Source organism: Petaurus breviceps, unplaced genomic scaffold, assembly GCF_028583685.1.
Source record: "Petaurus breviceps papuanus isolate PSGF00001 unplaced genomic scaffold, PetGlider_PUasm1.0 38, whole genome shotgun sequence".
NCBI classification, from domain to species: domain Eukaryota; kingdom Metazoa; phylum Chordata; class Mammalia; order Diprotodontia; family Petauridae; genus Petaurus; species Petaurus breviceps.
In genome coordinates, this window is record NW_027186304.1 from 7,280,415 (window position 1) to 7,305,780 (window position 25,366).

At 34.8% G+C, this 25,366-nt stretch overlaps 1 protein-coding gene across 1 annotated transcript in view; it reads right to left on the bottom strand.

Moving 5' to 3' along the window:
• Nucleotides 1-25,366, bottom strand: part of DOK6 (docking protein 6) — a 515,077-nt gene that overhangs the window by 145,624 nt on the left and 344,087 nt on the right. The window contains exon 7 of the mRNA XM_069099566.1: nucleotides 1,102-1,219. Coding sequence (XP_068955667.1) covers nucleotides 1,102-1,219 — 118 coding nt within the window. The remainder of the gene's footprint in view (nucleotides 1-1,101; nucleotides 1,220-25,366) is intronic.

The window sequence follows — 25,366 nt, forward strand, 5'->3', positions numbered from 1 at the left end:
CCTCCCTCCCTCCCTCCCTCCCTTCCTCCCTCCCTTCCTTCCTTCGTCCCTACCTCCCTCCTTTCCTCCCTTCCTTCCTTCCTTCCTTCCTTCCTTCCTTCCTTCCTTCCTTCCTTCCTTCCTTCCTTCTTTCCTTTCTTCTTTTCTTCCTTCAGAATAGTTATTAAGTAGGAGATCCATTTTCGACTTCATTTTACTGTTTCCTGGCTTATTTTAGCTTTATCAGCAAAGGTAACTTCTTTACTATTAATTTTATTTGAATAAAGGCATTATTAATATATTTCATATATAGTAGAGCTGGAAGACATCTTAGAAATCATTCATTCCAACCCTTTGACTTAGAGATGAAGAAACTAAATGCCACAGAAGTTATATAATTCACCAAAGGTCACATACTGACCCAGTGGCACAGTCAAGATTAGAATCCAGGTCTCCTGATCCCATGTTGCCTCTTCTCATTTTAGAACAAAGCAGGGTATTGAAAAGAAAATACTCTCCCTCTTACAGAGGGTATGCAGAATCTGCTACCATTGGTTAATTACTTTCTATCTATTCATTTTATTCATCTAATTAGTTATTCCCATGTTAGTTAATTAACCACTCCTCTCTAGGGACTACACTGAAGCAAACATTCACCCTGAATGGCTTCTATTTCAGACTGTGGCAACTTATGCAAAGAGTTTTATGTAGATTTTATTACAAAGCCTGAAGTCAGCCTCCTTAAGCTGATATTCAATCCTATTAAGGAGAGGAGATGCCAAGAAAGAGAACCTTTACAGAGCCTAACATGAAATAGACTTCATTGCTAGCTATATTTTAGCTACCGATAATTTGCATTGTATAGTGTTTTACTCAAATTTCTGTTCAAATTGACTGTTCAGCCTACACAATGATTTTTGGGGTAATTTTTATCATTAGTCCATGAAATGATAGCTTAAAAAAAGCCACTGTAAAACTCAGGGCTCCCACTGGGGAAAGTGACAGATGATCAACTGAAATGCAGGGAAAACAAGCAATGCAAATGAAAAAGCCATTTTCATGAATTTTGCCCAACATGAAGGCAGCTGACGGAGGTGCCACCTTGTTGCTAAAGCCACTTGCCTTGTAAACTGTAGATTTCTCCAACACTGTTCTGCCGCGTGATATGGTGCCAATACGCGCTTCGAGGGAGGGAGATGGACTTGGATAGCGTCATTGGTTCAGTCAGGCTGGTTTGAAGCTGAAAAACAAAGCAGGCCCATCCATGAAAATATCCAACTTTTCACATGACCAAGCGAATGTTTTTCAAACTGCCTTATCTAAGCTTTGGTGACTTATCAGGTTTTTTTTTTTTTTCTTTGAAATGAATAGCTGAAAGAGAATTAGGGAATATTTTTAAATTTCTAAATGTTATGCCTTCCTTTTGATAGTTGGGGATACTAGAATCTGCTATGGACTCAATTCAATATAATTAAGTATTTTTTTTATGTAAACAAGCACAGCCTGCCCTAGGTTATACTCTCCTGATTTGTGCAACTTCACTACATCCAAACAGCTCCACACCCATCTTGTCGCACTTCCTTCTTTCTCTTTCTCTTCTTCCCCCTGGTCCTTCTACTTCTGGGAACCTCTACTTCTGGTAATCAAATCAACCTTTCCAATTCCAAAGAGTGTGTCAGTCAGTTCCCCTATGACTTCACTTAGCATAAGTGTGACTTCCCAGACCAAAACACTCCTGCCTAGTCACCACTCCTCCACATGTATTGTCTTCATTAAAATGTCAACTCCTTGAGGGTATAGACTGTTTTACTTTGTGTTTTTTTATCTTCAGATGCTTGGCATATAGCAAGGACTTAATAATGTTTTTCTCATTTATTTCTTCATTTGTTTACTAAGTGTCTCAAAAAGCAAACAGATAGCTGGATTTGGATTAAGGAAGTAGGAATCCAGAGCTCCCTATGCTAGTGAGATCACAGGTTTGATTTAAAAAAATTGTAAGACTCCCTTACTTATAAGATTTAGAAATGGAAGCAGTATAGAAGATCATCTAGTCCAATCCATTATTTTAAAAAGGAAGAAACTGAGTTCCAGAGAGATTTAGTGACTTGCCAAGCTTTAGGTAGAAAGTAAACAGGGCAGAAGTCCAGTTATCTGCTCTTCTACTGCAAAACTTAAGATAGGTTCCCATTACTTACCAAATACCATTTAACCTCTTTGATCTGGTCCTTCACAATTTGCTAGCCTCTTCAGACTTATTCATATGCTTCCTGTCATGCAATCTCTGATACAATCAAGCCTGACTCTTCACTCTTCCCTTATTTTAACTTGCCATTCCTGTGGCATCTCTCTGGCATCTGGAACCTTTTGTATCCTGTTTCCCATTTCTGGAATAGACCTCAGCTACATTTTTGCTTATTGAAATCCTTCTTTTCCTTCACTTCCGAGCTCTGGTATCATCATCATCTCCCTGTAACTTTCTCTGATTCTCCTTTTCAAAGGAGAATAAGAATAAATTCTGACTTTTCAAATTCAGAATTAAAGGAATTAAGAGTTGAAAGGGACGTCTACTCCAAATCATACTTAAAAAAAGAATTCTCTCTCTAATATATTTGATATCCAGTATTTAAAGAACTCTATTCAGAATAAAGCTACTATCTACAGCCCAAGGTAGTAGTTATTAATTTTAGTCATGTCTGACTCTTTTGTGAACCCATTTGGAATTTTCTTGGCAAAGATACTGCAGTGGTTTGTCATTTACTTTTCCAGTTCATTTTACAGATGAGGAAACTAAGGCAAACAGGATTAAGTGACTTGCCCAGGGTCATATAGCTAATAAGTGTCTGAAGACAGATTGTAATTCAGGAAGATGAGTGTTTTGGACTTGAGGTCAGGCATTCTATCCACTGTGTCACCTATTGAGGAGAAAGCTACTGTTGATCTCTCAAGGTAGTACATTTCATGTTTAGCTGGCCCTAATTTTTAAGAAGTTTCCTTTAATATTACATCTAAATCCAACTCACAGTAACTTTTACTCATTGATCCTTGCTCTTTCCTCTAGGGCCAGTCAGAATAAGGTGAAACCCTTACTCACATGATAGCAATCATGTCTCCTTAATTTTTTTTCTTGTCCAGTAAAAACATTCCCAGTTCCTTTGACCAATTCTCCTATTTTCTAATGTCTTTCCACAAGATCTTGAATTCTGAAATCCTTCCTTCTGGTAACAACTGTCTTTTGCATCTCCCATGGCTCACCCACTGAATCTCTGAGATCAAAAGCACCTCAAAGGCCAGTTATTTTAAGGCACACCTCAAGAAGAATCCTGACTTCATTAAACCTGACAAGCAATATTCCAGTCTTTGCCTGAACACTGCACTGTAGTGAGGGAGCCCACTACATCATGAAACAGGCCTTTCTACTTTTGGATAATGCTAACTCTTAGGAAATTTGTCTTATATCAAGCTTAAATTTGCCTCTTTAGTGCTTTAACTCATTGCTTCTAGCTTTGTCCTCTGCAGCTAAGCAGAACAAGTCCAGTCTCTTTTCTAGATAGTGTTCTTAAAAGGCTTGAATGCAGCCATCATATCTCCCTACATTCCAGGGTAAACATCCACAATTCTGCAGTTCATTAATGTTCTCTCTAAAATGTGGTACCCAAACTAAACTGGGACTACTCAGTTATGGTCTAAGGAACTATGAATGATGATAGTGATACAAAGATATGAGAGATGCAATCCTTAAAGAACTTATATTGCAGATGAGGAGGTAAGCCAAATACACATATTATTTGACTATTATCTGGAATGATTCATTTTCACTGACTCATTTTTAAGGATATGTCCTAAAAGACTACTTTCTATTTACAGAGTATATTTTGAAGTAAAAAAAATTTATCCATTACAAGATCCCAGGCAAACTTGTAGATTGGCCATAGGTAATACAGTTTACATTGACTGGGTCTTACATATTTAGTTAAAAAATATTCCATTAGTTATTTCACATTTATTAAAAAAAGATATTTTGCTGATCTTTTTCTTTTTTGGTTGTTTTTTTGGATGGGGGAAGCCAAGACAGTTGGGGCTAAATGACGTGACCAAGGTCACACAGCTAGCAAGTGTTAAGTGTCTGAGGTCAGATTTGAACTCAGGTCCTCCTGACTCTAAGGCTAGTGCTCTACTCACTGTGCCACCTAGCTGCCCCCACATTAATTTTTGATATCCTACACTGGGCATTTAAAATAGTAACTCAGAGTCAGAATGACATAGTGGACAACCTTAAAACCAGGAAGACCTGAATTCAATGAATCAGTCGGTATACTCATGTAACTTACATTCTAGCATGTGGGACAAGCAGATAATATAAGTATATGCAAATACATCTACATATATGATCATATATTTATGCATACCCAACACATACATTTATTTTATCTCTGATGCATACTTGCTTTGTGTCCCTGGGCAAATCACTTAACCTCTCACTATATTAGCCAGTTTTCTAAGTTTATAAATTGTAGAGAATGACAGAGGAAATCACCAAACCTGGATGTTCCATAAACCAATAAAATCTCAAGTTTAGTTTCTATTCCTTTAGAGATAGTAAATTTAATTGTTCAACACGCATATTATGATCATATAATTTGAGCCACAGATATTTCCTGATAGGAACATAGACAATATTCAATGGACATACTTGCAACAAAGTGAATATATATATTTTTTCAGAACAGATATTAGGATCATAGGACATAGGATCATAGACATAGAATTGGAAGAGAACTTAGAAGTCTAATACTCCTCGCCCATTTTATAGATGAGGAAAATGTGGTCCCCAGAGATGAGATGACTTGCCCAATATCAAGTAAATGGCAATCAACCAATCAGTCAATAAACATTTATTAAATTCTTACCTAATAACAGGCATGGTGTTAGGTAGGAGGAAAACAAATACAAAAATGAAAATCCTTATTTTAAGGAGCTTACATTCTAACATGGGGGAAAAGCACATTTATAAGTACATGCAAATTACAATTATATTTATTTATATACAATACATATATTAGTATTTTCATCTCTCATCTTATTGTTTATTACCTATAACTAGCAGATTAGTGTTCTATTTGTAATTATATTGTATATTTATTATGTCATTTCAAAAGAAAGGAATTTGATGAGTATATGGAAAAAATGATTCTAACTAAACCCCTTTATGCTGAAGTTTTAGATTTTACCAAACTCAGATCCTTTAATTCAAATCCATCCCTTTCTTCTATACTTGTTACTGAAGAAGCAATAATGGGTATTTTCCCTTCTTTCTGGTTTTTAATCTTTATGAAAATCCATATGCTTACATATTTCAAAATTACATATTCACTTTTTAAATTATTTTTCTATTACTAACTATTCTAACCAAAATACTAATTATACTACTAACATATTCACCTCTCCTCTCTGAGGAGCTATAAGTCTAAATTTATTTATTTGAACTTTTGAGTTTATATTGACATGTCCCAAATAACAATGGTTAGAACTCATTATAAGTTTTTAAATTCAATGTCATATCCTTTGGCTATTATTACATTATTCCTACCTATTGAAATAACTGCATCCTATAATGTAGTTTCTTCTAATACTGTGTTTCACTGAACTAGTCAATGATGTTAGGCAGAATGTAATTGTATGTCTCTCCAATCCAAACTTTAACTTGTTCTCTGCCAAATCATTAACCTATAGAAGAAAAAAATTCAGTACTGACAACTATCACTCCTCATAATGTCATAAAGAATAGTAAGCATATTGCACTTATGTATGTTTCCCACTTTTACATCTAGAATATCATGTAGCAAAGTAATATTTTAAAATCAACAAAATATAAAGTAGAGCTTTTTAAGGAAAATGCAATGAGATATGGTTTAAAATGTCAACTTAGGTGTATATGAATTCCTATTTATCCCTAAGACCTGTCAGAGAACCTCTGTGCCTGTGACCCTGGTGCTCTGACAGGTCTAGAAGAGGCACCATAGTCTCGACATCCTGTTACTCATCATCAGTGACAGACAATTGACCTTTAGAACCTGAAGACAGGGTTGTCCTAAGACAAAACAATAACAAAGCTAAGTTTGCTATTGGCAAGTACATTTTCTACTGTCAAGAGAAGAGAATAAGCATTGATATAATACCTACTATGTGCCAGGCACTATGCTAAGGACTTTTTTTTCAAATATTATCTAATTTATCTTCACAACAACCCTGCAAGGTAGGTGCTATTATTATCTCCATTTTACAGATGAGGACAGTGAGGCACATAGAAGTCAAATGACTTGCCCAGGATCACATAGCTAGTCAGTGTGGGACTCTGGATTTGAATTCAGGTCTTCCAACTCCAGGTCCAGGATACTATCCACAGTGCTTGCTACCAGCTGCCTTCCCAATGCAAAAAATATATATGTTAATAATAGATCTATCTACAAATGATACAATTACAATCTCCTAATAGACTTAGTTGAAAATTTCTTTGTAAGAAAGTGTCTTATAACTTTTTTTACTTATGTATTAATTTTAGTTACTTAAGTATTTAAGTCTTGAAAATTCCAGCATAATGAAACAAGTTGCATTTAAAACTTAGCCTTTCTTTCTGCCTCTATAACCTTAGGTAAATCACTTAACCTTTCTGACCTGTTTCTTTAGCTGTAGAATTGCTAAGGTATCCTTGAATATCTAAATCCTATGATTCTAGAATATTAACCAATCCTCCTGATTAATTTTCTTTTCTAATGCCAGAACCTGTAGTTTGTTCAATAATATCTCTGTATGAGGTGAAGGTAAGATAGGATATAAGAGAATCTTTCCTTCAAACTTTAAACCCTTTATCACTTTTATTGAACTTACCTTGATATTCTGTGTCTTAGAGCTAGCTCACTTGGTGTCTTATCTGCTTACTAGGCTGCATACTATATAAAGCTGGTGGTTTAGTAGGGTTGGGAGTTAGGAAGACCTGATTTCAAATCTGGACACAGATGCTTACTTAGGTGTGGGGTTATGGAAAAGTCACTTAACTTCTCTTTATTTCAGTTTCCCCATCTATAAAATAGGGGTAATAACAGTTAGCTCCTATAGTTGCTGTTAGGATTAAACAGTAGGCACTTTATAAATGTTGCTTATTATAGTTTTCAGGCTTTTTTTTTTCTCAGTTGGTGTTGTGAATTGCTTTTTATTTCTTTCCAAACATCAATGCCCCAATTATGGACACTTGATCTCAGGGAAAAAATATGAAAGACATGCTTAAGTATATCAGCATCTTAAAGATTTAAAACAATGGTGGTGTGTAGAGGAGAAAGGATCTGAAGAAGAAGGAGCAAATGGGTTTTCCCAGAATTGCTGAAATAAAACCCTATACTCTATCTTCATATAAGAAGGCAGGCTCTGCTTCAATAATCTTTTTTAAGTATTTGTTTTAAAGCAAGAAGGACAAACAGAAGAAAATTTTCAACAAAGATAAAATCATTGGCTCCAAAAGCAACTGAAATGCCATTTTATACATTTTCTCAAAATTCCAAGTAAATATGTCCAAAATTTCCTTCATTATTTAAAAACATGGCATGGAAGTTACACTCAGGGAGAAAGAAAACCATATTCATTTATAATAACAAATACAGGAACTATGAAATTCCAATTTTACAGTCCCCAGTGATATAGGAGATACAGGCTTAAAACATAAATACAGATCTTTAATTAATGCCAGCAATGCCAATTATTAGCACTAATTAGCCCACAGAGATATTCTTACCATGCTAATCACAATCCTGCCTATATGTTATTCTTTTCTCTCTTATAAATTAGTAGAATCTTTTCTCTATATAATTTATAATCAGAGGTTAAATTGATTTTTCCCATGGGATACCATGAGACTTCTCCATTCATTTCACTACAATACTCTTTCATTTTATTTCTTCATTTCATTGACCTGTTTTTTTCAGATAAATGTTGTCCTTCCCCATATTCACTTACATGTCTCCCTTCCCTCCAGAACCCCTGAGCAACACAGTGGTTCCTTTTTGTTGTTGTTATTGGATAATGAAGCAGTAACTGGAGAAAATTTGCATTTTTTAAAAAATTAAAGGCTTTTGACTATTTTTCCTACAAAACTATCCCAAACCTCCCCCCTTAGTTCCTTAATTTTTCATCTTCTTCAGCCTCTTGGTCATTTAAAAATCTTAGACTGCCTTTTATGCCCTTATCTCTTCCTACTTCATTTCTCTGAATTTCCAAACAAATTCAGAGAAATAGGAAAGGTACTTATATTCTAGTCTATCAAGGACATCCTTAGGAACAGGAATTTGGGGAAATATCTGTCTTAGAGCATAAGGACCTAATTTTGAGACCAATCTAAAACATCTACCACCTATATGACCGCGTGCAAGTCATTTTATTTCCCTTAGATTTAGTTTCTTCAACAGTAAAATGGGGATAACAATTTCACTATCTACTTTATAGGATCATATGAGTTGTGATTATTAGTTAATCAATTAATATTATTAAATTTTAAAATAGTTATTAAATAGTTGCTTTGAATACAATACTTATTTGTATTATGCTTCCTAAGACATAAAGTGCTATATTCATGTGAATTTAGGAGACAGAATGGAAGAGGGAAAGAAGGAGTAATTTGGAGTTATAGAAGCTTATTTCAGATTCTGCTTTGACAGTTTCTACCTGTATGTGACCTCAGACAAGTCAGTTAAGCTCTCTTGGCTCCTATTTCCTTATTGTGAAATAAGGAAGTTGACTCAGATGACTTCTACATTCTCTTCTACCTCCAGAGATATGATCAAATGAACATATGATTGACTGACTGACATCACCTTCTTCAGTCTCCTCTGTATTCTAGAAGGCTGGAAGGTAGAGTACCAAACTTTTAACAATGCCTTCTTTTATAGAGTACAGAAAGTGAACTTTTTGGCTCACTTCACTCCGCATTTGCTGATCTGCCTGATTTCAACTCCATGGAACAAGATTCTCCCATGCTTGAACCCCCCCTCTGTAGTAGTCTACCCCTGACCTCCTGTGCTTCTTTCCATCTTCCTTTTGTATTATACCATTACACTGTAAGCTCCCTGAGGGGAAGGACTTTATTTTTATTCATTGAAGCTTTGTACTTAGCACAGTGCCTGGCACATAGTAGGTGTTTAATAAATGTTTATTGGGTTAGATTATATATAATACTATTGTAATTATTTTGTATTTTTCAATGAGGTTCAGAAAAAATGGTCACTATCTTATTATTATTCTCTATTTTTAATATTCTATGAGTGAATACCATTATATAACTACTTTTGTAGTTTGATAAAAGGAGGATGAAAACCCCCTTTCTTTTCAGCTCACCAAAAACATCCCTTGTAGAAGAGAGAGTGAAAAGTATCTAATGTGTGTCAAGCATTGTTTTAAGTGCTTTTTATAATATTTTTATAAATATTATTTCAGCCGATACTCAAAAACAACCCTGCAAGGTACATGATTTTATTACTCCTATTTTATAGTTGAGGAAATTCAGGCAAAAAACTTAGGTGACTTGCCCAGGGTCACACAACTAGTAAGTATCTGAGGCTGGATTTGAACTCATGTCTTCCTGATTCTAGGCTCAGGGCTCAATCCATTTCACCATTAACTATCTTGGGTATAACTTCAGGACCAGAAAGAACAGCAAGGATCTTTCCATATGATTTTTTTTTTCCTTTTTGGAGGGGGGAGGGCAGGGCAGTTGGGGTTAAGTGACTTGCCCAAGGTCACATGGCTAGTAAGTATTAAGTGTCTGAGGCCAGATTTGGATTCCGATCCTCCTAACTCCAGGGCCAGTGCTCTATTCACTGTGTCACTGAGCTGCCCCCATGATTTTGTTTTTTTCTCTATATTGTGAAAGCTTTCCATTTCACATAATTTGAATACTGAGTATTTGGTATGGTTATATCTGTTAAATTAAATTAACAAATTTAAATTGTTATGGATTGATATTAGGTCTTGGACATGTTGTGTGCCAATTCATTCTTCATAATGGTCTTGTTTCAGTGCAAGTTTATCAGTTGAATTCTCCAGTATATCTTGAAGTATGTGTAAGTCCATGGAAGAGAGCATGCTTTTGATGAACAATTATACCTGGTAGACCATATCTTGTTAAGTATTCTGTAGGTATTAAATTTTTCAGCCTCTATCAATGTATTGCCCAGTTTGTATGGTTTTCTTGTGTTACACATATTGGTTACTGAGTCTAGGGACCTTGAAGATAGCCACTTTCTAATTTCTGGTGCCAATATACTGGTTTTGAGTGGCTTTCATAAACCCCCTTTTTTTCTCACAAACAAGTTTGCAGTTATTTGTCTGATGCTTTTTGGTTGACATGTGGTTAGATAGATTCATGCAGATGTAGGTCATGAAGACTTTTGAATCCATTTTTAGTTGAGTACTTTGATAGACTCCTTTTAGAATTAAACAAATTTTGATGATCTCGGCATCAAAACTACCTCACTCCATTTTAGCCTGTAAACCACAACTAGGTGAGAATATATTTCCATTATTCGATCATTCAAGGACCAGAAGATTGCACAAACGTCTTTAAGAATCGTTTTGATGACACGACGTTAAACAGAGATATGCTCTAATCAGGTGTGGGATTTCTTTGTGGGAATTCTGTGTCCTACATGAACAAATTGGAACAGCTGGAATGGGAGTTTTTTCCAGCAATCGGAATAGGTGCTTTTCTGCCATATCTGGCATATGGGAAGGAAAGGCATCAGTTTTGACCAGGGCTCCCCCACCTTTATACCCTTTGATAAGAAGAGGACCTTATGATGTTCAAGGATCCAGAGTTAAAATGACCGTCTTCCCATTAGTATCATAAAAGGCATCCCCAGAGTAGCTATTAGCAATGTTTGCACTATGAAGATCCAAGGGTGTAGCAGCAAGCACCCCAGCATCCCCAGGGTGGCTGCCAACACAGGTTCTTAGATCTGCTTTTCTAAAGGAAAGCAACTCAAAATGGGTTAATAAGCTTACTTTAATCAATCAGTCATATCATTTACCTTGTTCAGGGGAAAGTCAGCACCCTAAACTTCAGAGTATACAGACAGAAGTTACAAGAAAACAGAAAAACATATCAAGCAGACAGGCCTACAACTGTCTTGACCATTACATCCATACCTAGTCAGTTACCAGAGAGGGAAGCATCAACATCTGGGTTTTTCAAAGCCAGGGGGCTCTCAACGACTGCCCAGAGTCTCATCTGGTCAAGTCACATAACACTTCACAAAGTGAGCCCCCAAACAAAGTCTCACATCAGGGATTATATAGTCTTATCCTGGGTCAGAGAATGTAATAACCCTCTTGACCCACTGCCCAATCACAAAGTACCAAGGTGTGGGTGTTCCTGAAAAACAAGCCTCCCATCACAGGCTCCAGGTGCACTTAACCTAAGGGCAGGGAAGATCTTAAAAATTTACATTCCTATAACATTGGACAGACTGGATGCAAATCCATTATGATTAAAAGAATCATCTTGAAAACCTCAGAAATAAAAGGAAAGATATTCTAGCAACTGCTATGAGTTGCTCAATTGCTATATGTGCTTTCTATGTCTTGTCTAACTTTGTCCTGGCCTCCAAATATATTGTTGAGAGAATATGTCACAGACATGTTCAGGATGTTTTTTAGCTGCCATGTTTACTGTACCCTTAATAAATACCCCTTTCTTAAAAATCTCCTTGAGTTTGGCTAACTAAATTGATTCTCACTTGAAAAATATTGAAGAGAAATACATGTTTTTTTTTTTGAGAAAATTGCTTTACAGAATCACTCCTTGAATTAGGGGTACCCCTAGAACCTTGAGGGGGTGATATAGCCAGTCTACCTCTGGGAATCTGATGTAGTGGGAATGGGACTTGGAATAAAGATTCTCAGTGTTTATGTTGAAGTAGTTAACAAAGGCTGTATATATGTTACAGCACTTGCAAACAGCTTGTTCAATAATTACTGCACAAATACTAAACTGTTCTTCAGACTTCTGGGCCTTTTTGGTAGACCCTTTTTGCTTTTCAGTGAATTTATTGTATTTTTTTTGATGGTTATAGAATTTTTGGTGATATAAGCAGTGCACAATTTCTGTGAAGTTCATAAACACAACGTTTGTCTTTATTTGGAAGGGTCATTGATGCTAATCTTTTCATAATATACAAGTGATTCCTTCTATTAAGAACAAAGAACACTGGGATCAGTATTGCATCTGAGAAGAAGCTAGTCAAGTGCTTTGCTGATAATTAATACTTCACTGAAGAATATTTTAAATATATCTTATCTGTTCCTGCCACTTTTCACTTTTTCAGAGAAACTTGAGTTTTATTCCCTTCCCTTGAGGTAACTTAATTTATCTCTCAGCGTCCTTCATTGTATTAACTGTGCATTTTCTGTCCTCATTTGCTCCAACTCACATTTTTGTTGGATTGGCTTCTTGTAACCTTACATTTGACTAGATGTTTTCTATACCTTCTTTCTTCCAAAGCTTTTTCTTACTTATGATTTCTTAGCCAGGTCTCCATAGTATATATGTTTTATTTATGATGAATCATTTATTTTGTTCTTTATTTCATCTTGACTCCTTGACCTTTTAATTGCTGAATAAGGCATCTAGGATTACAGATTTGCTTTCGATTCCTGCATTCTTTCCTAGATATTCCTTTTTTATTACCTTTAATTGGGCAACATATATTTCCAGTTTTATACTGCATTTTCCCACTAGATAATGATGTAATCTTCCAGTGTGTCTTCATACTACATTCTTCAAGAGCTCTCTAATATCTCTTCAATGATGGTGGTTTTGTCATGTGTCCTGAGAGATATTGTTTAGTAACTCTATCTTTCCTCCTGTTTCTTACCATAGCAACATCTGCCATATGTGATACTATGTGAGGGTCTGGGACTTTTTAAAAATAATTTTAATCAAATACTGATTTATTTAAATACATTAGATTACAGAAATCAGTACAGAAATTTTTTATTACAGTTTATTTGGTTTTATAGAATTGGTTTTCTAATTGGAAGTATGCTGTTAAACTCATAAGGAGGCTTTTTTTGAATTCTAGTCTAAGTATGCCCATTTCCTTTTCAAAATCATTTGAAATATTGGTGCTATTTTTGTCATCTATTATTATCATCTCTGAATTTTACAGAATGTGAAAATTCTCAATGACCTCATGATTTTCAACTTTTACTTCAAATTTTAATAGCTTCTCAATGTCATCTCTTACTTCTTACCTAATTTAAGCTTAGTGTTGATGTTCCTTTTTCCAGCTGGCCTGGACTGACTGGGAATATGTTGTGTGACTATAAGCAGAGAATACTATTGATAAAATGTAGAATGAAACCCTTTCCTTGCCTGAAGTGGAGAGCTCTAGCTTCAGTTTTGTTATGATGTAGTATTAGCACATAATGTAAGTGCTTATTCTTCAGGCCATTTTATACATACTTGTGGTTTGCCTGCTTTAATTATCAGCATCTTCTATATACTCAAGTCTTTCTGACTCTTGGCCAGCTAGCACTGTTTCCAGCACATTGCAGGCACTTAATAAATGTTTATAGAATTGAATTTGAAGTTACGAGTCCCTATTTCAAGGTGTAATCTCTACATCAGGACTAAAGTACTGACTCATTCTGCTTCTTATCATTCAAAAAGTTGGGAAGGAAAAAGGTTAATCAGATCTGGTTATTCCAAGGGACAAATCAACTAAAGATGGAACATAGTGGAAGTAATATGATCATAGGTTTAGAGCTGGAAGGGGCATTAATGCCCATCTAGTCCAATTTTCTCTGTTTTGGTGGTGGTGGTGGGGTTTGAGGAAACAGAGGCTCAGAGAGTTTAAGTGACTTGCCCAAAGTCATAGTATTAATAAGGGGCAGAGGTGGGATTTATATCCAGGTCCTCTTATCTTCAATCTAAAGATCTTTCCATGATATATGATGGTTCTTTTTGGTATAATTTAATCCTTGATAACAGATCTGCCACATCTTCTGTGAACAATATTGTTTTTGGAAACAATAGTCTAGTTGACCTCTTTTTTTCACTCTTTGAAAATGGCAGTTTACCTGGAGAGTAAGGGATGGAACAGTATATATTTATTGCCAGGAAAGAAAATGAAAAGCCTTGACTCCACCAAGATATAGCATCAAGTATGACAGACAAAAACATTTTTTTTTCTTTTCTAGGGCAATGCCATCAACATGTCTCATAGCTCTCAGCTTGATTGAATGAGAGGTATGTCATCTGAATGTCAGATCTTTTGATATGCATGCTTTGATTTGTACTGTTATATAGTAGGGACCTAAAGCCCTTTGGTGGCTGAGTCAAGTGTCTCTCATTGTAAGTTATTTCTAGTCTCAGACTTATTATAAAAGAAACCCCAAAGAAAAGAAAAAAAAAACTGAACTGAGATTTAAAGGGCTTCAATAAAGAAAATGAACATAACATATTTGTTCTTTGCAGTTCCCAAAGACTGGTATAATTATTTAGTTTGGAAAGGAAAAAAGAAAAAAAGGAGGGAAGGATACAGGGAGAAAGTTAGGAAGGGAGGAAGAAGAAACTCTACCTTTGTAAGGACAATGAGGTTAATATGTGAGTTCTATTATAGAGTTTTATTCTTAACAAACAGTACTTGAAATTTTGGGCTTAAAAGTAAGTCTGAAAGTCTCCCCTACCTTTTTTTATTTCATTTGCAATTGTGATTTAGATTGGAAGTTCTTTAAAGACAAAGATCATGACTACACTTTCTCTAATACTCTGCAATGACAAGAAACACACACACACACACACACACACACACACACACACACACTAAGACTTCATTAATCCTGGTCAAAATGTTCAAGTAATTGAAATCTATTTTACTTGCTTCATACTTATGACTCCTCACCTCCCAAAACTTTCCTTCAATTGCTATTTTACTATTCTACACTTTGGTAATTTAATAAATACATCATAGAAATCAGATCACATAAAGTATTATTGAATTTATTACTACATGCAATATTTGAAACATTGTAAATGAGCGGGGATAACAGATTTGCTGGGTTGCAAGGACCCTCAGAAGTCATATTTTCGGACTCCTATTTGAAGAATGAATCCTTTTTGTCATGTTGCCTATTAGTTGTCATCCAAAATCATCATGAATTTCTTTAGTAATGGGTATATTTGCTACCAATGAGAAAGCTCATTCCGTTTTGAACAGACAACTCAGACTGAATCAAAAATCTGCTTCCTAATAATGTCCATTTATTTATCCTTGTTCTACCCTCTGTAACCAAGCGTAATAAGACTAATTTATCTCTTAAGTGACAATCCAAACATTTTAAAACTGCAATAATGGGCAGCAATATGATACAGTGGAATGATTGTGGTATTAAAAGTCAAAGAGCCTGGATTCAAGTCTTGGTTTTGCCACTTATTATTTCCTTGTCTTCGGACAAGTCATTTAACCTATTTGCATCTCAGTTTCCTTATCTGTAAAGTGAAGGGGTTGCACTCAACAACCTTTGAGGTGCCTTCTGGTCTTAAATCTATTAACTTATTATGCTACATCATAATTCAGTTGATAAAGTCTGATTTTAGAGTTACTGTATCATACTTTTAGCATCTCACTTTATCATTTACCATTCACATGAACTAAAATGTGCATAGATAGCTCTAGTGTTGCCAAACCCCCCCCCCCTGTATTATGAATATAAGACTAGAGAAACTGGCCATTGCATTTATTTGACTATAAAAATATTCTGCCAGTTAGTAACAATTTTACAATTCAACCTCCAAATATTAGATGAAATATATGAATACATTGAGGATGGCAATTAATAATGCATTTAGAGATCAAGTTTGAAAACTGCTAAAAATAAAACTTTATTTGGCATTGGCATCAACATAGCTTATTTAAGGGGAAAATGAGGCAAATTACATTATATACTAATTTTAATATAAGTAAGTAACAAAGATAGGTAATTTAGCAACTGCATAAAACAATAAGTATCAAGCTGGTACTAATCTTTATTCAGTAAAGAACAGTAGGCTTGATTGATCACTTAATCTCTTTTCTCTGTCTCTGGATAAAGATAGAATACTTGCTTATTAAAGTGTTATGGAAGTTTGATTCATCAACACTGTGAGTATAGAAGTTGAATGTCATTGTATTGTTGAGGCTGATAAAGATTGTTTTATTTAGTCAATATTTTTCAATGAAAGAAGAAAATATTTCCATGACATATAGGCAGAAAATTTTTGCATTCTATATTTTGTAAAATTTTACATTGTAATTTTTATTGTACATTTTGTAGTGTATTCAAATTTGGTTTCATTAAAAAACTACTTGTTGTGTATCAGAAACATATAAGCCCTGTAGGAAATGAAAATTCATTGTTATGCCTATATCAGACATACCTAATGGAATGATATCACATATCTCTATTTGGATTCTACCCAGAAGCCTCTGGAAATAAATATGCTGGATGTCTCAGTATGTTATTCTCACCTTTATTCATCCTGGCCACAATATATCAAATTGAAGCTTAACTTGAAACATTAAAAGGAGGGAAACACTGAGAAACCTTACATGTTTTATAATATATATTGTTATATATAATATATTGTGCATCATGTTATATATATATGATATAATCTATTATAAATATGATATATGTATATATATACAAAATACAATATATAATATAGTAACATGCATCTATGTATAATGCCCCAAACTGTAGACTCAGAGTTTGAAAACCTAGGTCAAAGAATCAGAACTGAAACTTACTAGACAACTTATTACATTTCTGTGAATTGTTTTTGTTCAATCATTTCAGTCATTTCCAACTCTTTGAGACTCTAGTTGGGTTTTTCTTGGCAAAGATAATAGAGTGTTTGGCCATTTCCTTCTACAACTCATTTTACAGATGAGAAACTGAGACAAACTGGGCTAAGTGATTTGCCCAGGGTCACATGGCTAGTATTTGTCTGAGGTCACATATAAATTCACGAAGATGGGTCTTCCTGACTTTAGGTCCAGCACTTTATCTGCTGCCCCACCTAACTGCTCTCTCTAAACATCAGTCCCTTTATATGTAATGTGGGAATGTTAATATTTAGATTATTTATATCACAGGTATTATGTAGTTACTTTAGCAAAAATTAAAGGACTACAAAATTTGAACAATCTATTGATTATAATCTCTGAATAAGCAGTTATTGACTTAATGGCTTGTAACAAGCAAATGTTCTCATTGAATTTAATTAAGTTTAACCTAATATCTCAGAAAACCTTGTAAGAAACACCCATTATAAGTTATGTTCCCTGAATTATATATCTCTTCCAATCAGGGTTCTCTGTTGGCATGAACACCTTCTTAGAAGGTTACTACCTTCCTGCTGGCATGAGCCTTGCAACTGTAGTATAATGAGCCAAATAAACATCACTTTGCAGGTTATGGCTCTCTCTACTTTTATATGCTCCCTACAGGCAACTTCACTACGGGAGAGAGGAGGTGCCATTCATATGGTTATTGGGAACACCAGAGATCAACCACTTTGCTTTTTATTTTATTGGAACACTGGACAGGAAGTGTCCTTTCTCCAAGGTTCCCTTCCTCTGTTTTTTTTTTTTCCACACAGAGACTGATGAAATGACTAATTTACTCTCATTAGATACCATTTTGTGTAAGTTAAATGAGCTAAAGTTCCAAGATGCGTAAGGTTACTACCTTCCCATCTCAGGTGAAGATGTGTTCCAAATATCTGCTAAAGAATTCATTCCCAGTGACCTTCTTACAATTTTCCAAAAGGGAGAGATCAGATATGAGAATTCTTGCAGTAGTTCAGAAAGCTACATTAGATCTAACACAGCTGAAGGCACACTAGGAACCTACCATGTAAAAAGGAGAGAAGATATTCTCAGGTAAAACACTATTGAAGTATTTAGTATAGTATTTTAAAGTATTTTAGTGTTTTTATTATCTAAGTATTACTGATATTTAATTAGTAAATCTACTTATATATAAGGGTTTACGGTATGGAGAAGAACTTTGCTACAGGGCAAAGTCAATGTAGATGCAATGATCCAACACTAAGAAAAGATTTTTTTTAACTATTCCTTCACATTACAAGAATTTTTCACTGTTATGATATATTATGGTGTTGAGTTATCTGTGAATTATGGACTAGTTTACTTAAATTTTGAGGCCTATGACTAGACAAGTTATAGAATAATGAATTTGTCAAACACATCTTTTGAAGATAGTCTTGTGAATTGTAGAATGGTACCTGTATCATTGGTAGAAGGAGTGCGTATATTAACCACATCATTAATTTTTGGTTAATTCAGGTCAACATAGAAAAAAGAAGAAAGAAAGAAGGAGGAAGAAAGGAGGGTAGAAAGAAAGAAAGGGTATTATTTGACTGTGGTGGTAAAAGTTCTGAATTTTGGACCTAGATTCAAATTCCAATTTTTTCCATGTATTATTTGTGTAACCTTGGGTAAGTTGCTTAGCTTTCCTGGGCCTCAGTTTCTTCATATGTAAAATAAAGGGTTTCAATCATTACCCTCTCTTGATCCTATCCTAACTTCTTCCAAAGGTAGGAGACCAGGCAAAGAGAAGAACAGTATATAAGGGTTAGTCCTATAAATAAGGTATATGACTAAACATCATGGATGAAAATGAAAGTAGGCACAATAAAATTGAAAATAAAAGCTTTTTCTCCTACTGTCATGACCTACTTTGAACATAACTGATTTCCCATGCTGTTATACTCATAGTGCACAGATCTATTGAGAGGCAATCTCTTATTTAAATGGATTTAGAATCCTATCAATTATGGGAACAAACTCTGCTTTGTAATGCTAGGGTGGTTGAACATTAATTCCAGTGGACAGTACTGTGAATAAATAATAGAGCAGTCATGAATAATCAGTGGGGGACTGGTTTAATGGCCAGGGCTTAACTGTTAATTTTTTTTCATTATCTACCTCTCTGAATACACCATAAATGAAATGTTAAGACATATCAGTCCCTCCTGGGCAAATGGGTCTTTGCTGAGCATTTTTTTCTTTATGCAATGAATGAATTCAATATTTTTCACTGCTGGGCAGCTGTAAGAAACTTAAACTCAGTGAGATCTGATCATACCAAACATGACACAAATAATCAGCTCCCTGTTTATTAAATGGTGATGAGCTTGTAATAGTTACAATGCTTGTAAAAGATACAAACACAGACTCCTTGAGGATAGCCTGAGGGCATTATACTTCTTGAATTCTAAGATGCTTTTACAATCAAGTCTGCCACTGGAAAATCAACTACTTAAATGCAAGACACAGAGTAACACATTATTATCTTTACTACCTTCATCATTTCTTAGGAATACATAGTCATGATGAACAAAACATTAGTAATTATGTATAAAATTGCAAATAAAATATGTAAACACCATTGAAATGACTAATCAAGACTGGACTAATGGACCCCTAAGTCTTGTCTTCTCCAGCCTAAAAAATGCAAGATTCTTCTACTAATCCTCATGATGGCAAAATTTCAAGGCCTTTCATCAGCCTCATCAACTTGTTTTGGATGTCCTTAAGGTCATTAGTGTGCTTCCTTAAAGTGGTAACAAGAGCTGAAAACCCCATTCCAGATATTGTGGCTTCTGGGAAGAACACAGTAGGACTCTCACCTCTCTAGTTTATATGCCAGGTCTCTTTGAATGTGATCAAAGACTGATTTAGCTTTGGGGGCTGCTTTATTACACTTGATATTCATCATGTTTTTCAGATCATGTCCTAGCTATTCCAACTTCCCCAATGTTGTACTTGGGAAGTTCCTTTTTTGAAGCCACACTTAATACTTTGCATTTGTCCTTGTTAATTCCTCTCTTCTTAGATTTGGTTTAATATCATAAATGTCAAGATCCTCACTGATTCTGACTGTTAGCCAACATGCTAGCTATCCCTCTCAGGATTGCATTATATTAAATTTTTATTAGCGTCCCATCCATGCCTTTATCCGAGCCACTGATAAAAAAAATGTTAAATATTTAAGCGTAGTACAAGGCTATGCACAGAGAGGCACTGGGGCACTCTATTGGAGAACTACAAAACTGACATTGATTCATTTATGACTGCTCTTTTGGTCTAGTCATTCATACAGCTCCGAATCCATCTATCTACTGTTCTCTAGCCTGTTTCTCTCCTTTTGTACACAAGATCACCACAGGAAAACCTGTCAAACATTTGGCAGCAATCTGGGTAAACTGTGCCTTGATCTATCAGTTCAATAACTCTGCCCCCAAACAGAAATAAAGTTAGTCTAATGTGACTTTTTCTTAATAAAGCCATCCAGCATCTTTGTGAGAACCAATTTCTTAATGATCCCTGTAATAATTTGTCCTAGAATTTTTTTGGGAATCAAAGTCAGCCGCACTGTTTTAGAGTTCCTATGGAGTGTCATGAGGTCATCAGTTTGAATCTAGTTATATACAACCCATTACACCAAGTAATCTACTTCTTCTCTTAATCTAAATTTCCTTTCCTATGAAATGGAGTTGAAGTAGAAACTTTCTACGAACCTGTCCAGCTCTATAGCCTATGGTTCTATGAGCTCTTAAAAGAACTTCTTTGTTGGAGTTAATTTTTTAAAGTAACATCTTCGACTCAATTCACTAAGGAGGAAATTTAAAAAATTTTTTGGCTTCTTCTGAAACTTTGGAAAGCAAAGAAGAAATTCATATGGCTATAATCTGACTCGATCACAAGAAACATACTTATAAATATGTATCTATCTATATGTATCATATAGATATTTAATCATTCTTACAGTATCTACACACAATATACATACATATAGGTGCAATACACACACACACACACAGAAACACACATTCACAAATACTAGTTAATGCAGAGTCAAGCTTAGAACCATTATCTCCTGTCTCCCAGGCTATCACTTTTTTTCAGTATATGGTTCCATTATATATAGCCTTTTAAAAAATGATTCTCCTTAGTGCCTTAGAAACTGGAGGAAAGCAGTCCATAGGTTATGGAGGGGGAAGTAAAGGGCAAAAACTGTTCTTTGCTGTACTGTGCAAGGTAAGTTGCAATGATGATGACATATTGCTACATAACTTTTCATTCTGCGGGTGGGTGTTAGGCTTTAATGGTGCTTAGAAAAGCCCACACACGTCTTGGAAATTATAAGGGAATAGAGACCCTGGAGAAGCTGGATCCAGTGAAGCATCACATTGTTTGGCCCAGTTAAACTGGCCATGTTGTTGCTTGAATGCTTATAGGCAATTGATTTCTCACAGGCTTGACTTAATCTTAGATAGGAGAAACCCCCACTTAATCTTGGACTTGACTCAAGATAAATTGAAAGAAATTAAGAGAGAGACACCTTGTTGAGTGTGTTAAGTTTGCCTCAACCTTGCACACGGTATTTGGTTTGCAAATTTGCATAATGGAAGCTGCTAGAAGTCATCTAAACTTAGAACTTGCAGTTATGTTTTCCTTACACTTTAAACAAAATGGAAATGATATAAAAATATATCTTTTAAGCCACATATGAACCCAAATTGCTGCCAAACTAGCATAAATAAGTTCTGCTTCACAAAGAGATCAGAGGATGCTGATTTCTAGCATAAATGTTTACATTAACACTTTGAGCAGCCATTCTTGTTGGCACTATTTGAAATGTATAAATCATGTTGAATACTGTTATTCAATCTATTTATGCAATCTTCAGCTTAAAGAGAGACATTTAAAGGGCTACTCTGTGTATGTAACACACATGTTCAATGAATTTTTGAATTAATTAGATTTAAAGGAATCTTTATAAAAACATTTGAAACTTCTGTCCTTGGAGGACAGACACTGCTAAAGATTCATTATAGCTTGTGCAATAAATGCCAAATGTTTGCATAAGGGAAAGCTTGAGGACCAGCCCTTGTTATTTATAAGGATGGTCTTATGGGTATTGTTACTGCAGAAAGTAGTCTGTAGATATAATAGAGAAATGATATATGGTGGCAGTGGGTGGTAGTGAGCTGCCTTTCCAAAACCACAATAAAAATTGTGTAAGGATGCTTAAAAAATCTCATAACTCATAACAATTGAGCCTATAGCAACATATCAAATGTACTCCCTAATTCTCTTCCCATAAGTCTCAAATCTAGTTCTTTTAAATTGCAATAATGGAGTTTAGCATACTATTAGCCTACATTTTCGTTTCTGTTTCACTATATTGTCCTTACAGGAAGGAGGCAGGGTTTTTTTTTTTATTATTCATTTGTTGATTTGTGGGCTGGGTATAGGTTGTATTTGAGTGCCTGGGAAGCTGCATAATTTTGAATAGCCTTTTCAAATCTATTGTTACCATTTAATAAAACAATCCTTTTAGAGTTTCCTTTGTGGTGTTCAGTTCCCGCATTACAAACAAAAGAAATAAAATTGCATCTGTTACCATGGAAATTCACATGTCTTTAGTATGGAGCTGGCATTTCTCCTCACAATATGAAATGTGATCTAAGCAGTATGTAGGAAGCATTTTGGAAATGACATCTACAATATCGAATGCACACTTTATGGGAAGAAAGCAATGTAAATGAAATTTTCATTACTGTATTATATAGCAAAACCATTAGGTTCACTGGACAACATTTTTTCCTTCTATTTCTGTAAAGTATATTTTTTGCTATGTCTGTGTGTCTGAGGATAGGTAGCTTGGTGCTAAAATGTGTACATATAAGTATGTATATACACACACACATATATGTTCATGCATATCATTATATTTAGACATATATATGTATATATATACATGCTTACATGCATATATATCCTATGTGGATGCACAAATATATTCTGGATATTTTTTGCTAATATTAAAAATAGCATGCTACTACTAGCAAACAAATTGGATCATGGTGCAACTTCCTCTATCAACTCTAATCACCTGTTTGAACTGATCTTCTGTTGTTTTATTACAATCACTGTATATCAAGAAAGGAATTACATAAAGATGTGAATTACATTTCACAGCAGTAGTTTAGCTTTCCTCAACTTGTTTCACGTGATAATAGTCACGAAGGCACAGACCCTTACTTAAGCTAACAAATTATTACCTTTCACAATAGGATCATAAATTAGATCTTCATCTATGGATTTATTAACATTTGGTTCTTTTTCATTGACATCACTTCCAATACATATATATATATATATATTTATACTTACTACCACCCACTACCATCATATATATATAAATAAATATATATATGTGTGTGTGTTGGAAGTGATGTCCATGAAGTGATGATTATACACACACACACACACACACACACACACTGATCATGCTTTGAAAAGACTATCTTTGATCTCCAGGGAGAGACTAAAAAATGGCTATTATAAATAAAAGAATCAGTGCATTACAACATTTTATATTTCTGTTGCTAAAATGACACTTTAAGGAGATAGAGACAATATGGAAGAATAGCAGGAAGTAGAGACCTTGATGCACCCCTCCTTCAGAAAAAAATCTCCAAATAGATCTAGAAAATGCACCAGATCTCATTCTCATCAGAAAATTCAAGGGAAAAAAATCACAGTGCACCATTTTTTTTTCTAGTACAGTTCAACATAGGGAGCTAGAGATCTATGGACATTAGGGATGGGGTTTAGCTAGTAGTGAACCGATGAGGGAATTCCAGTTCAAGGAAAGGCTGAGTACTAGAACAGAAAAGGTCCTAGATCTAGCATAGAGCAACTTAAACTTGGGTAGAGTACAGAAACAGGTATTCCCTAGTTCTAGGCCACAGGTCCAAGGCAGACTTAGGAGGGGCCTAATGCTAGGTGTGACAGGCCTGTTTGTTGCTGACCCAGACCCATGTCAGGAACTGCCAAAGCTCAAACCAGAGAGACAATGAAAAGCTTTTGTCTTGGATTAGACTATGTTGGGATTTATGAAAGCTTGAAAGTCACCAGTCTGAAATGCTTGTTAAAATCTACAATAACACAGTATTCAATATGTCCAAGAAAGCAGAATCAGGACCAAGTTGGAAATTCCTTCCAGAAGCACAAAGTACCCGAATATAATATAAAATCCAAATTCAGGAAGTAGACTGAGCAAACAAACAAGTAAAAAAAGAATCCCACCATAAAGAGCTATAATGGTAACAAAATATCAGGACACCAACTCTAAAGAAGAAAATGATTTTAAAATATCTATAAGCAAAATCTCAAAGTAAAATATAGTTTGGGCAAAAATTCAACAATAATACCTGGAAGAAACAAAGCAAGAGTTTTTAGAAAGTGTTTTAAATGTTTTTATAAATGAGATGTGAGTTCTGGGGGAAAAAATTAAAAGAAAATGAGTTATGTAAGAAGAATTGGAAAGGGAATTAACAATTGGACACAAGCAATGTAAAACTTTGCTTGAACAACAAAATACCTGAAAATTAGCATGGATCAAATAGAGCTGATGACTTTATAAGAAAATTAAAATATTAAAACAAAGTCTAAGGATTAAAAAAAAAGAAGATAGTAAGGTATCTAATAGTAAAAATAACTGACCTGGCAAACAAATAGAGGAGGAAAAGTTTAATGTCCATTGAACTTCCTGAAAGCTATGGTCAAAAAATGAATATAGACATCTTATTTCAAGAAATCACAAAAGAAAACTGCTATGACCTCTTATAAAAAGAATCCACAGGTCACCTTCTGAAAGTAACCCCAAAATAAAATTCCTAGAAATATTATAGCTAAAATCAAACTTTCCAGGTCAAAGAAGACTACTCCAACCATCCAGAAATAAAGAATTCAAATCCCAAGGAGCCATGGACCCATTGTCAGTATCACACATGATTTAGTAGCAACAAATATAAAGAAACAAGAGATTAGAATGCAATATTCTAAAAGACACTCTCTCTGTCTCTGTCTCCTCCCTTACCTTCCTCCCCGTCCCCCTCTCCCTTCTCTGTCTATAGTCAAGGAAAGGTAGATTAAGGAAGGGATTGAACATAAGCAAAACAAAGTACATTTTTGTAAGTAAGTAAGTATATGCATAAATATTTTTAGGTTTTTATGGTGGCAAAGAATTGGAAACTGAGAGTGTGTCTATGAATTGGGGAATGACTGAAAAAAGCATTGTATCTCAACGTGACAGAATACCATCATGTGATAAGAAAAAATGAAGAGAATGATTTCAGAGAAACCTCAAAGATATGCAAATTATTTGCCTGTCTGTCTGTCTGTCTGTCTATCTATCTATCTATTTATCTTTCAGTTCTCCCCCACCCCTCTCCCTCTTTCATTCCCTTCTCTGCATAAAC